General features: G+C 42.3%; 1 protein-coding gene across 1 annotated transcript in view; it reads left to right on the forward strand.

The window, feature by feature from the left end:
- The window catches only part of UTP20 (UTP20, small subunit processome component), a 64,404-nt gene that overhangs the window by 35,967 nt on the left and 13,843 nt on the right, over positions 1–14,594 (forward strand). Inside the window, exons 30-48 of the mRNA XM_027680006.1 lie at positions 285–511; positions 1,452–1,596; positions 2,042–2,129; positions 2,941–3,084; positions 3,711–3,761; positions 3,852–4,004; positions 4,539–4,694; positions 5,089–5,229; positions 6,027–6,164; positions 7,358–7,497; positions 8,014–8,093; positions 8,935–9,224; positions 9,703–9,842; positions 10,311–10,467; positions 11,223–11,321; positions 11,918–12,085; positions 12,768–12,934; positions 13,841–13,982; positions 14,282–14,398. Of these exons, the coding sequence (XP_027535807.1) occupies positions 285–511; positions 1,452–1,596; positions 2,042–2,129; positions 2,941–3,084; positions 3,711–3,761; positions 3,852–4,004; positions 4,539–4,694; positions 5,089–5,229; positions 6,027–6,164; positions 7,358–7,497; positions 8,014–8,093; positions 8,935–9,224; positions 9,703–9,842; positions 10,311–10,467; positions 11,223–11,321; positions 11,918–12,085; positions 12,768–12,934; positions 13,841–13,982; positions 14,282–14,398 (2,743 nt within the window). The remainder of the gene's footprint in view (positions 1–284; positions 512–1,451; positions 1,597–2,041; positions 2,130–2,940; positions 3,085–3,710; positions 3,762–3,851; positions 4,005–4,538; positions 4,695–5,088; positions 5,230–6,026; positions 6,165–7,357; positions 7,498–8,013; positions 8,094–8,934; positions 9,225–9,702; positions 9,843–10,310; positions 10,468–11,222; positions 11,322–11,917; positions 12,086–12,767; positions 12,935–13,840; positions 13,983–14,281; positions 14,399–14,594) is intronic.

A 14,594-nucleotide genomic window follows, 5' to 3' on the forward strand; every position in this document is an offset into this window, starting at 1 on the left:
GTAAAAAATGGTATCGGATCATTAGGCTAGGAGCAGACTAACAGGAGACTCAGGCTGTGAAGAAAGGGTTAGGTTTAGATGATGCTACCTTGAAGCAAGAAAAGGGACTTGATGACCTCTCAACCTCCATTCATTCTGTTTTTCGTGACACTGTTCTGTGGTTTTTTGCACTTTTTCCTTGGTTGAAGTGGAAGACAGCAATTATTTTTTTTGTATGACTTTTTGCTCAAAAGAATTATAAGCTGAAAATTCTGAACTTTATGTTTTTATAATCTTTCTCTCAGGTATTTCCCCTTGCTGGCCAAGCAGCAGCCAGATCACCCAGAGTGTGATATACTGTCAAATGTGTTTGCTGTGCTGTCAGCCAAGAACCTGTCTGAGGCCACATCCAGTCTTGTGATGGACATAGCTGATAGCCTTCTCAACAGCCCAGATTTTGAACCCACGGAGCAGGTTTCCAGTTTGAGTGTGACTGGCTGTGTTGTCACGATCACTGGAGATGTGACAGAAGGTATGCCTGCCTAAGAGTTGTGAGAGTCCTGTTGGGTGCTTTGGATGGAGGTATTAGATTATGATGAGGTTGTCTATCCTGGCTGAGAATACTGGGGAGAGAGACCCCTCCCAGTGGAGATGGAAATGTCAGTGTACAAATTTGTCTTGTCATGCTCAAGGACTGTAAAGTTGTGCTCGTTTAATGACTAATGAGATCCACATTTGAGTGTCAGGGTCCTGAGCATGGAGAAATTCCTTATGAAGAAGGAAAATATGGTATTGACCTGCTTTGACTGTGAAGCTTTGACTGATGTAAGTTTAAGAACTGCATTGCTGACTTGGCTCTGAGCCTAATGTCATGTTTTATATAAAAGCCCCCTTCCTGTATGCACATGATCATCACTTTGATGTTTAGTCTGTGCTCCCTGACAGGAGAGACCTGCCATCTTTGAGAGGTAGTAGATAGGAATAGTAGTGCACTGTGTTTGATGCTGTGGAGCCGTCTTTCACCTGTAACACCCAAAGCTAGTGAAAATAAGAGTGTGTCCTTGTTATGGCAGCTTTGATTTTATGCAGGAGGTCAGTGGTAGAATAAAGAAAACCACACCTATAAATGCTCCAGTCATTTTAGGAGATGGTTACTACCTTTGAGGAATGTCCTTGGTACGTTTTGATAAGCCCACACTAACCAGGGCTGTTACTGACATCTGTGAGGAGAGTGTTTATTCTCTGTGCGTGCTTTCTTTGGTCCCATCTCAGATGCGTTAGACTTGGTCACAGCAAGTGGTGGTGCATGTTCCCAGCCACCAGCTGCCCTACACATTCATAGCTCCCATTTATTTGTTCTTTCACTGATAAAACCTTTGTCTTACTTTCCCCTTTGTGTTTGGGTAGGGTTGGGTCTCCCTTCTGTTGCTTGCAGCAGAGTTGGGTGTCGCTAACTGTTGCATCCCTTACAGAGCCCCTCAGCCTTGGTTGCCGCTTGGTTCTGCCTCATGTTCCTGCCATACTTCAGTACTTCAGCAAAACAATGTTAAATGTGGAGAAGGTGAAAAAGAAGAAGTATAGAGCTCAAGTCAGCAAAGAGCTGAGTATACTTTCCAAGTAAGTGATTCTTTTGAGCTCAGAGCAGTTAAAAAGCTAGAAGGTGAGAGGAAGAAAGAGTCTTATTGTAATAGATTCCAAATTAAAAAGCAGTATGTCTCAAAATATTTAAATTTAGAACAGTTGGAAGTACCTGGATCTGTCATTGACCTTGCAAGTTGCTGGTGACTGAAGCGATAAGTTTTCAGAAATTGATTCTAGCTGTTTTTGTTGCTGGTACTCAAAACCAATGCCTCTTGGGGATAGGAATAGGTACAGAAATGCCTGCAGTCATGTGGAACTGAATACTTAGGCTGATACTGTGAATTTGGTACATACGCTCTGTTAGCCTGGATGGGCTGACAAAGCCCTGTGAAATGGCACTAGTGCTGACAGAGTTGTTCTTTGCTCTATACTGGTGGTTGAATTGATATAAAAGAGTAAATTACCTTGTCGTATTGTACAGGATCAGCAAATTTATACAAGAAAAGAGTCAGAATTCAATGCTTGTGAGCCTTCTCCTCCCTTTCCTTTATCAGAGTAACATGGAGCAGGTAGGTAAAAGTTACTTCTTCCCTCTGTTAAACATATATTTTTCTTTTAATGGTTTGTTTAAGATGCAGTTGAAAGTCTTATTGATTACATGCCATTTCTCATGATCAACCTGAAGTCAAGTCTTCATGTGTTCGTGATCTGCTCAGAATGTGGTGCCAATGTGTGTTGATGTGTATAACTCACACAGGGGTGCCAGTGCCCAGACTGACTCTGTTCCATCTGCTTTGCCACTGTAGTCAATCCACCAAATTACTTGCACTGTTTGAAATAAGTGCTCTTCTTCACTGTGGATTTTATGCATCCCAAATCCAAAGCATCTGGACAGCAATATGAATACATATGGTTGAGTATGTAGTACTTACTGTGTAATGGGCAGTGCTACCTTGGTCTGCTGCAGGATGAAAGGCAAACCTTATACAGTACCGTTCTTGGTTTTAAAATCTGTGAATCATTAGGGGGCCAAGTATATGGTGCTGTTAATGTTCATTTCACAGATTAAAGAAAGAGTACTTTTTAAAACTCTGTTAGTTCTCCTAACCAGTTTGAGAGTCATTTGAGGAAAGACACATAAAAGCAGTCTTCATTGTGATGACAGTCTTCTCTAGCACTTGTGCTTGTGTCTAATTGAAAGGTTGCAAGTACTTCTGAGAGATTTAATGCTTCCATTGTGTCCTTCTAATTCTTTGTTCTCATTTAGTATCTCTGATCTGAGTAAAGTACAGCAATGTTCACTCTGTGCCTTGAAATATTTCCCAATGAAATAATCTCCTGAGGTTTCAGTTTTTATTGAGAGTTACCTGTCTCTTTCAGGGTACAGAGATTGACATTCTGGAGACAGTGCAGAACTTGCTGAGGCATTGCGCAAACCCTACAGACTTTCTCAAACCACTTGCAAAGCTTTTTTCTGTCATCCAGAACAAACTGTCTCGAAATAAGTTGTGCTTGGTATTTCAGGTATTGCATTTTTACGTGTCTTTCTGTGCTTTTTTTTTTCACTTGTTCTAAGAGATCAAAAACAAAGTAAGTAGCAGTATTTATCTTTGTTGTACATAACTTTAAAACCCTTTTTAATCTACTTCATCTGTTAAGTGAAAGTAACAGAAATTGTAGAAATTAATGAGCTGCACAAAGCTGTGTAAAAGTTTCGGCTTACAGCTTGGTTGATGTGAACCTCACCAGGGCTCTTTATTGTAAGAAAAGCCAAATAAAGCACTTAATCCATAACAATTCCTATATGTTGATGAAATAAGAATGGATTTCAGTATCCTGAAGATGATTTTTATTTGTATTCTTCTCTCACAGATATACAGTAGGCTGTTTTGTCTTTGAAGTAACTTGCATAACTTAGCAGGAAAATCCAGGAAACATTCAGTGCAGATATTTAGAAACTTAGGAACTTAAAACACACATCCTTCAACTCACAGGAGAAAGGCTCTTATGAGTGTTCTGACAGGAGAAAGATTAATGCTGTTGCTTTATTTCTTTTTGTCTCAAGTGATAAAGTCTTGAGCTATCCAAATTTTTAACAACTGTAACAGTTGTTTAACAACTATAACTGTTTTTTTTATGTTTCTTTTTAGACTTTATCTGACTTGGACAGTAAATTGAAGTATATTACTGATGTTGTTAAGGTATGCACAGTTTCTTTGCTCACTTTTTCCCCCAACATTGTATGATCGTGTTTCTGTAATTTTGTGTAACAACTTGTTGCTCTCTCTTAGCTGAATGCCTTTGATCAACGACATCTCGATGATATCGACTTTGATATGCGTCTGTCAGCATTTCAGTCCATCACAGCCCACATCAAGGAAATGCAAACAGTGGATATCAACTTCCTCATCCCTGTTATGCACAACTGCTTCTATACCATCCAGGTCGGCTGAATATTCCTTCTCTTGCTTTGTGCACCATGTGTCCTTGATGAATGTAACTTTAAAATTATTTCCATTGCTGTTTGTTGGCACCATACAAAAAGCATATTTGGCACCATTCAGAAAGCATATTTAGGTCTTCTTACGAACACCCGTTTTTAAGTTTTGTCTGCTTCCCTTTTCATCTCTGTGTCCAGAAGTTCAAATACAGTGCAGCACACCTTTCTGTCAGTGAGGCCTGGAACTTTGCTCATTTTGTACTGTGTGAAAGGCATATTACAGTCTTGAAAAGCTGATTTTCTTTTTGTGGCAGCATGTTCTGGTTGTGTGAACCTGCTGATAAACCTGAAAGGATTTTACCTGATGGGAGGGATGAGCATTAATTTGGGACTAGAACTTCCTATAGGAAAGCTCTCAAGAGTTTCTGGGTCTCTACAGGCCTTATGTTGTGTCCAGTGGTACTGTTCAGTCCAGGCTTTCGGGGAGAAAAAGGTGTCATACCCAGACTCACGTGGTACAATTTCTTCACCCACTCAGCTAGGGGATATGGCTCTTAGTGACAACGCAAGCCTTTGCTTGACCACTTTCATCCACCGACTGGCAGAAATCGACCACACAGAAGATGAGTACAAGGAGTTAATCCAGCACGCTCTCCTGGAGTCTGTGAGAAGGGGTCTGAAGAGTAAGACTGAGGTAAGGCAGTGGTATTTGATCACACATTTCCAGCTGTCTTCAGGACACTAGGGTAATCAGACATTTTTTTGTGTGAGTACTCAAAGTCCGCTTCTGGGATAAAAAGTGCTCACTATAAACTTACCCTTCATTTGAAACCTTATAAAAATCTAAACAATTATATAACTTAGCTGTCTTGTGTTTCTTTGCCATTGTTCATCTTTTCTTAGTTGTGGCTTGTTCTTTGGAGGTGAGACTTTAATTTATCTGCTATACATAATATAGGTATATTTGCTGTTACCAAAAAATAGGACATGTTGGCCTGAAACACTTGTAAATGACAGCATTGCAGTTCTCAGGAGTGTGTAGCAGCCTCTCCAAGGGGTACTTAACATTCACTGGTTACTGTTTGCAGAGCATCCAACAGGACTACACATCATTGCTTTCCTGCCTCATTCAGACATTCCCAGCAAATCCCGAATTCCGGGATTTGGTCCAGTTGACCAACCGCCATGATCCCGACATGGACTTCTTTGAGAACATGAAACACATGCAGGTAAAAGGCAAAAGACATTCCTTAGTGCCTCTCTCCCCCTGTCAAGCAAAAGCATCTTACTGTGGGGGCATGTTTTGCAAAGCATCTATACATGTTGTCTACAGAGAAATTGAACCTTTATCATTAGATACTGTTACAAAAAAAAAAGGGATGTGGGCATCATCACAAGTGAATCAAAGTCATGTTTCTGTCTAGAAATTTTTTGGGTTTATGATAGCCCACAGTCAACAGCATTGGCAACATTGTCCTGAAGATCCCTCTGACACAGGCAGGGAATGGGTCTTTTTGTTTTTTGTAGCCTGTTCCCTGCTGCTCAGTCTGGAGGCTCTGCAGCCCCTTTTCATTCACGGACCTTTGTAATAGAAATGTTGCACAAAGCCTGGTCTGATTTTTCTTGCAGTATGAAAATACAACATTTCTTCTGCTTTCAGAGATGTAATCTGAGATAGTCTTTGCTGCATCTGTAGTTATATGCAGTCTTAAGTTTTTTCCTTGTAATTTTCTCTGGTCTTTGCGTCATATCAGTTGCCTCCCTTGTCTGATACGTGAAGATGGCATAGTCTTTTGATTGTGAATTCACAGGGAAATGTTCCATTGAGTTGGAATATCTACTGAGGCAAAAGGCTAGTGAAAACCCTGAGACTGAAGGAAAAGGGCATGGCCTGTCCTTGGAAACAACCATAATATGTTTATTACTTAAAACTGAGGCATTTTCAGAACTGCTGGATGTATGTGCTCTCTCATGGTAGCTGTAACTTGAGCACCACCTTATTTACTGTCTCTCATGTTTGACTCAGATCCACAGGAGGGCACGAGCTCTGAGGAAACTGGCGAAGCAGCTCACTGAAGAAAAGCTTGTGCTGTCTTCTAAGTCCCTGCAGAACTACATCATGCCTTATGCTACGACTGCCATTTTTAGTGAAAAAATGCTTAAGGTAGGATCTTTTAATTGAATGCATCCACATGAATGTCTTCACCTTTTGTATATGCCATTCACCTTTAGAAGAATAATCACTTTAGAAGGCTGATATGTTTGTGGAGTGAGGGTTCCCCTTTCAGACAAAAGCACTGGGCTGCTTTTGATGGCAGAAAGAGGGTTTGGAAGGTGCAGATGCTGTCTGGGCCCGCTCCTATATATGCTAAACATATCCTCTTTCTTGAAGGTTGATCTCTTTACCTGTTTGCAGGTTAGGGTTTTTTGTTGTGTTTTAGTTTTTTACTTGGGGTTATATTTGTCTTAATTTTTTGTAATCAGGTTCTTATTTTTCCCCCTCTGCCTCTGAACTGCTGTCTTCCTTTTCAGTGCCTAGTAATTGAGGTGGGAATAAATACTGTTTTCTCTGAAGTTAGAGGGAAACTGCAGGAATTGTTTGAAAACATCTGAAATAAAGTTTGAAGGGTGACATTTTGTTAGTCACTTTCCACACATTTTATTGAAAATATCTGCAGTGAAATTACTTGTCACGTCAGTGTGGATAGACTTTCTATTTGTGACTTTGAAAAGCAGGGTTTCACACTTCTGTAGTTCCCTGCACACTATCAGAAGAACAGCAGAGCTGCTTATGTCAAACCAAGTAAACGTTTAATTTGCTTGCTGTCAGAAATATTCTTCTGAAGCTGAAACAATTAGAGCTTAGGCACAGGACTCAGCACCTGCAGCCATACAGACTGTGCCCATCAGTAGAATGACTGAGTTGCTCTTTGACCAAAAGGCAGTAAAATGTGTTGATTGAAACCTTGGTGAAGAAACAAACACATTTTATTTCACGTCTTAAATGGGTTAATGATGTATATTTATAGTAGATCAGCATAACCCAGCAATGTCCCATGTGTTTGTGGTTGGATGTTTTGACTGGTTGTTAGTTCTTGACGTGAGGGAGCCCATAGATGTGAGGAAAGTTTAATATATGCAGAAGTATTTGGAGGAAGTGGGTCTAGAGATCTGCTTGGTGAACTGTGATTTTTTTTTTTTAAATTGGTGCTCTGGAGGAGATTTAAAAATGCTAAATCCCAAGCATCCCCGCTAGACAGACGTTACTTCTGGCGCTTGTTGCTTTGGGTAAAGGATGCTTTAGACACGTGATCACTGTGAATGCTAACAGCAACTGAATTTCTGTCTTTTGAGCAGCATGAAAATATGGTCACAGCCTCGGTTGAAGTTGTTGGAGCTGTCTGCCGACATCTTTCGTGGTCAGCATATTTGTACCACTTAAAGCATTTCATCCATGTCCTGCAAACAGGACAGATCAGTCCGAAGCTGGGAGTCAGGTAGGTACTGTGAGCGATGCAGCTCTGGGTTTCTCCAAAGAATGCTAAGGCAAAATTCAACATTTTGAGGAGCAGCACATTAATTTTAGCCTCTCCCCTTGGATGAGAGATTGCTGAGTTTGAGGTGGACTTATGCAAGTGAAAGTAGGCATTGCAGCCTGCAGGTACAAAGTTTTAACAAGTCGTTACTTTCTCACACCACATCTCACTGAGTCCATGCCAGCATTACCAGCTTCTGCTTCTGTCGAGCTGTCCCTGCTCCTGGGACACTCCATTGCTCCAGTACCACTCTCCATGACGTTTCACAGTGATCTAGATCACAGAATGCATCTAGTTGAGAAGTAACCAGTTTTTATTTTTTGGGTGGTTTTTTTCGGGATAAACCTCCATGTGGTGCAGTGTCACTAAATCTGAAGTTTTCCAAAAAGTGCTTATAAGATTCTTCTGTTGAGTTTGTCTATGCAGCCTCTTCTTTTTGTGCAGAGGGCTGATCTTTCTTTGTATGTCCTCCTGCAGCTTGTTAGAGACAGTGCTGGAAGCCTTTCACTTTGACTATGAAACACTTGAAAAGCAGCTTGTGACCATTGACAACCAAGGTGAGGTTTCTGTGCCTGCTTGTAGAAACACTACATCTAACTGCTCAAAGTGCAGCTAATCAAAGTTTTGTGTTTTACTCTTGAGGTCAGCTACTCCCAGCTTTTTAAAACATGCATATTGGAAACTAGTTTGGACTTGTTTCCTGAGGAGCAATGCAGCAATTCCTCCTGTGTGTTGACGAAGTAAGGAGAGGTGGCGGGAACCATTTCTACATTACCTCTCCATCCCAGGCATCTGTAAGCCAAACCAACTCAGGCCAGGTTTAGGCAAACCTGTGTGGTTCTCAAGGTCTGCACCCACCCATGTGGCTGCAGACACATCTAATTTTTTTTGTCCTTGATGTTGGCTGCTCTCATGGTTATCTGAAGCCTGAGAATGGTGCTGCGTGTCCTCACCTTGTTGCCCTCGGCATTTCATGGGAAGAAGTCTTATCTTTGGTTTCTTCACCATTGTGGTTACCTGTCTTTCCCTTTGGGGAAAAGAGGAGGATATCTCACAGCTGTGCTTGTCAGTACCTCTTGCCTTGTGAAATTCTCAGATGTAAGTGAATGGCAGTTCTCTAAGGTTCGAGCTCACTGACCTTTGCTAAGCTGACTGCGGAGTTCAGACACAGAGTAACCTAGTCTTTGCTTAAAACCTGGCTCTGAATGGTGATTATCAGAAACCAGCATGCCAAAGTTTTTTTACCTGGTAAAAGAACTCTGATGCTTATTGGTGGTTTGCTGTTGCTGATGAAAGGTAGAAGCTTTGTCTACAACCAAACCATGACATGAGTCTTGATTAAGGGCTCAAGTTTTGTGATCCCCTGTATTGACCTGTGCTTTGGCAATTACTTGACAGAAACTTCTGCCATGGACCTTGAACCAGTGATGGAGGCTGAAGAAGCCATGGAACTGGAGCAGAGTGAAGGGGAAGAGGAAGCAGTTGAAGAAAAGAATGAAAAGAATCTCTCTGAGAAGCCAGCAGAACCTGAGCAAGCAGCTGAGACATCTGAAAATGCTGAACAAGTGACCAAACCTGTTTCTTTCTTACCCCGAAATAAAGAGGAGCTGGAATGTCTGATCAAACACATTCAAGATACAGTTACAGTCAACATCTTGCCTAAATTGCACAGGTGCATTGTTGCAAAGGTAAGGAGTTGATATTGGAGAGGCGTTTTGCAGGCCTGTGCTGCTACTGTTAAGGTTGGGGTAGTATTTCAGAGCCAGTGAAAATGGAACACATAAGAAAAAAATAGACACAACTGGAGAGAGACCATCTGAAAACTCAAAAAAGACTTCATGCCCTTTGTTGTGTCATGGAGATTACTGACAGACCCTCTGGTCAGTGTGGATGTGGTGTCTTTATTTCCCTGCTGAGAGCTGCCTCGAACCATACAAGTGAAATGATTCACTTTGTGCCGGCTATTGAAGAGTTCTCAGCCACTTGCTAGCACCCAGCCTAGTTTCTGTATTGAAAACACAGGGATTTATCCCAGCTGTCTGGGTTTTTCCTGTAGTCAGCAGAGGACAGCAGCTTGCCTTATTGGCCTCTTCTAGGGTTTGTTGAGAAAAAGCAGGATTTGTTTACATATATTAAAAGTGCATTGTGTCTTGCTCTCTTAAAAAGGTTAAAAGAGATGAGGAGCACAAGCTTGTGAAATCCAACGTTGTGAATGATGATGAGGTAGTTCGTGTCCCATTAGCTTTTGCAATGGTCAGGATGATGCAGTGTCTTCCCCAAGAAGTGATGGAAGCCAATCTACCAAGGTAAACTGCACTGGAGCTCCTTAAATGCTGTTCATTGTGCTGGGAATGAATGCAGGCACCTTTCTCAAGCTGTGGTTATATAGAAAGCTAAATCCAAGAGGGACATCCTAAATACTTTTGGAAACTCCTTTTCCTAGTGACCTTCCCCTCAGAAGTCAACATTTGACTTCTGTAAAGCTAAGTTTGAAAGGAACTTGGTAAATCCTTACCTAAGAGCAGAGCTGTTAATCAAGGTTCAGAGGTAGGGGTGGTAGTGCTGGGGAAAGAATATGTACAGAAAGAAAGGACAATCAGTAAAACATCCTGGAGGACAGTAGGTGTGTGTATGCCTATAAAGCCTCTCTGTGAGGCTGGCTTTGAGTATAGCTGTAGCTGTGAAACAGGCCTGAAGAGCAGCCTCCTTAGCCAGCAGTGTAATTAATTCTGCTCTGTTTGGAGGTGAGCTAAGCTGTCTATCTCTGTTTCCAGCATCCTGCTGAAAGTCTGCACATTTCTGAGGAACAGATTTCAGGAAATACGGGACATTGCCCGTAACACCCTCACTAAAATCATGGAAGTGTTGGGAGTGCAGTACCTTCTGTACATCTTGAAAGAGATGCAGTCTGCTCTCGTCCATGGGTACCAGGTAATGCTGAAATTCTTCTGCTGCTCTCTGTAGACTTTTTTAATGTGTTAGGAGGAGAATCAAAGGGAAGTTCCTACTGAAATGGTTTTGCACTGGTGGAATAGCTTGGTATAATGCAACTAAATACTGTTGCTAGTGCCTGCATTAGTCTTTATTATGCCAAGTGTCAAATGACAGTCTGTACCCTCAAAGAACTTAGGGTCTAAGCCATTTTCCCAGTGAGGAGTTGAGGTATGGAAAGGAAGGATGAATTTCTGGTTCCAATAAGATTAGAGGAAATCTTTGCAGTAAGGTCATTAGGGCTAAGCAGTATCTGTGGTGAGTTGCCACAGAGACTGCACAGACAATATGTGGTGATGCTAATTGAAGTCTTGCTTTCTAAATCCGGAGCTAAAGCCAATGCTCTGACTATTAATTTGTCTTTCCTCTTTCCATAGTGGTTTGGGTTAAGAATAATTTTTCATGTGAATTACCACAGTGGAATAGCGTGAGCTTCTAGCTGCTCTAACAGTGAAAGCACTGTTAGAACACCCTAAATTGTATCAGTAAGAGCACTGGGGAAAGAAGAGGTTCCAGCCCTCTTGCCAGTACATGGAGGGACAGGGGTCCTCTTCCTGCTGCTGCTACATGGATTCTCATCCTCCCAGTGCAGCATGTGACTTGTGGCGTCTCTGCTGTGGGAGTCTCCCCATCCAGTATTATTAAAGAGTACAATGCAGAACTGTGGAAACATTATCTGTTCTCTTTTTCTCTAGCTCCATGTGCTGACTTTCACTGTGAACCTGTTGCTGAAGGGCCTTACCACCAGGCTCAGTGCTGGTGATTTGGACCCCTGCTTAGATATCCTGATTGAGGTAAAAGCTATTTCAAGGTTGAAGGAAAGTGCATCATGAAGCGCTTGGGACAGATTCTGGGCAGGAAGGGTTTCGTGTAGATTGTCTTGGACTTGGTGGCAAACAGGGCTGTTGTGTCTGTACTGCAAAGGAATGCGGCTTATCTACTGAGGCATCTTGTAGAGAAGTCAAGTATCTCTGGGCTGTATCTCAAGTATCTCAGCTGTATCCTGAGCCCTGCATCCTGAGACGGAATGGGTTCAAGATTAAGATACCTGTTTTCCCATACTCTAAATGGCTGAGCAAGTCAATGGACATCTAATTAGTGCAGTCCACAGAGACTGAGCTGGCCACCCAGATGGGGTATATTTGGATGTCTTGATCTAAGTGTGGTCCCACTTCTTGTATCACAACACCACAGAGGGTGTGAGAACAGTGTTTTTATCTGGTGTGCTCAAATAGGGTGTTCTGTGTTGACAAAGGAAAGGTAGACGTGATTTGTCAGAAACCTGAAGAACTGTTTTTTTCTGTGAATGGGGAAAAACGGTGTTGTTCTCTTGTTGCTGGAGGAACCTACTTTTCTTCTCTCATTCACTTCTCTTGCCTGTTTTCCAAAGATTTTCAACCAAGAGTTGTTTGGGAATGTAGCTGAAGAGAAGGAAGTGAAGGGAATTGTCTCCAAGGTTATGGAAGCACGCAAAAACAAGAGTTATGATTCCTATGAAATTCTTGGAAAGTTCATAGGAAGGGGTCAAGTGACGAAACTTATTCTGCCACTGAAAGAGGTAAGAAAAGTCAGCCAGAGTATGTCTTAACTTTGAGCATTCTCGATTCCGTAAGGTGATTCCAGAGCCTCTGGGTGGCTACTGTGAAATCACCAATAAAATCCTGCTCTGGTTTCCCATTTTCCTTTTTGAAAGCAGTGTGCAACCAGCTCACAAAATAAGACTTTACTATTGAAGTCCAGGTCAGCGACTGGCATTCTGGGAAGCTTTTAACCACCGCTAGAGAGGAAACATCTCACTTGGAATTCTCCATGCCCTCTTCCCCTGCCTGCTTTTATATCCTCTGGAGCTCCAGAGTCCTGCAAAGCTTCTTTGTGGTTTAATCTCTTGTGCATGAAGGAAATGTCAACAAAATGTATTCAGAGTCCGTCCACGTGCAATAATTGCTTTTTCAAAAATGCAGTTTTTAGTAGAGTTTAAGCTCACGCAGAAATGGAGCCCTGGTTTGCTCATTAGCTCTTAAGTGTCCTGGTGGCAATAGGTGAACTGCCTGGAGGCTGACAAGAGGCTGGAGAGAAAGGGAGGGATACTGGCACAGACCTGTTCACATAAAGAGCTGGGGACTCTGACAGCATGTGATGAGAGAGAAATTGGTCTAGTTTTTCTCATGATATCTGAATACAGATGACAGATCATTGCCATCATGCTTCCCTCTTGAACTCTCGTGGTTGTACCTTTGCAGATTCTGGAGAGCACTACAAGCTTGAAGGTAGTTCGGAAGGTGCATGAGGCACTGCGCCACATCGTGGCAGGACTGATCTTCAATTCAGACATGAATGCAGAATCCCTCCTCCTCCTCAGCCATGGACTAATCAGTGAAAATTTGCCTCTGCTCACTGAGAAGGCCAAGTGAGTTCCAGGGTGTTATCCAGATGGTCTGTTACTGGTTGGGAGGTTTGCTTGCAGAAAATGGCAGCTCTCAAATCCAACTGATCAAATGCATGAGAGTTTCTTTGCTTTCATTTGCCTTTGTTTTCAAAGTAAGTGAATTATTTGGGCAGTCAGAGGGCAAGGAGAAAGCTTAGAAATGGGAGTTAGCATTTGCTGAACTCAAGTCTACTCTTGCAAGTGCTCAGGACCTTCAGCAAGGCTTTTTCACTGCCTGGTTAGCTGGTATATGCATTTGGGTGTTTGGATGAAGGGGCAAGGGACAGTGTTTAGAAGCAGGCTGTAAACATTTCCATGGGGCCAGGAACAAGAAAAAATGCGGGCCTTGACTTTTTCGCTTTGCTGCTGGTGCAGAAGACAGGGAGAACCATCAGATTTTCTCTCCATCTGGTGGTGTCACTGCTCAGAGCTGGGACTGGGTGTCCTACGTTTCCTATGTTACATAGGCCAGCTTTCTCTAGGACCTGACAGCTGTTTGCAGACTTCTTGGAGCAGTGTTTGTAAGCCATCAGTAATTGAAATACATAATCAGTAATGAAGTACAGTTGGCAATTGCAAGAAGTGTATTTGCTTGAAGGAACTTCCAAAGTTGATCTGTCCACTGAGAAGAAAAAAGTGAGGATGTTGTGCAAATGATTGTGCATTTGCTATCTTTGTAATGGTGGTGTTGTTCTCAAGTCTGAAAGCCCCATCTATCATGCTGCTTTCAAGTTCGTTTTATTTCATTGTGATCTGTCTGTGACCTTCTTTTGCTTGCTGTGAGCATAGCAGCTGAGCACAGTCCAGCTCTCTTCACTCCCAACAGCAAGATTGTTGTGGAGAGGGTTGATATCTGAATATTCTCCTTTGCCATACACTGCTTTTCAGGAAAAAAGTTACCCCTCCTCCAGATCCTCGGCTTCAACCAGAGAGCTGCCTGCTGCTCCAGCCCACTCCCATGAGAGGAGGGCAGAAAGCACTGGTCAGCAGCAGGACTAACACATATATCTTGGTTGATTCCGGACTTCGGGTAAGCATCTCCTCAGGTACAAAGCTTTGCATTCGAAATTTTTGTTAGGAGTATTCAAAGGAAAGTATTCTGGATATGTTGTGTTAACAGCACGGCCATTAGCCTTAACTTAATTGTACATGTCATAACTCCAATGATGCCTCTTAGAGAGCTGTAAAAAGTGCTCAGCCTGTTGCAGATATTTGGATAGGGGATATGGCATAAATTCTACTATAACCTGAAACAATGGTGGGACTTTACTTGACTTCTTTGAGTTCCAGCCTGACTTTGAGATGAATGTCCTGATTCCTCTATGACAGCTGCTGCACATGAGCCTGAAGAGGTCCAAAGTAAATTCTTCTGAGGAACATGCTTTGGAAATGTTAGACCCTTTTGTTCAGCTGCTTATAGACTGCCTGAAATCTATGGATGTCAAGGTAAGTTCTGAGCTGAAGTCTGTCTGTTCTGTCTGCTCTATTAAGAAGAGTTCTGCCCATAAATGTCATCTTGCAGTTGACGGGCAAGAGAAGAGAAACATGTCTGTTTTTCAAACCTGATTTAATAGGCGTGCAGATTACATTGTTTGAGGACGTGTAATCCCAAGGGAGAGGAAGGTTTGTGGCTGATGGAGGA

The sequence above is a fragment of the Neopelma chrysocephalum genome, unplaced genomic scaffold, assembly GCF_003984885.1.
Source record: "Neopelma chrysocephalum unplaced genomic scaffold, ASM398488v2 Primary Assembly neopelma1_59, whole genome shotgun sequence".
Lineage (NCBI taxonomy): Eukaryota > Metazoa > Chordata > Aves > Passeriformes > Pipridae > Neopelma > Neopelma chrysocephalum.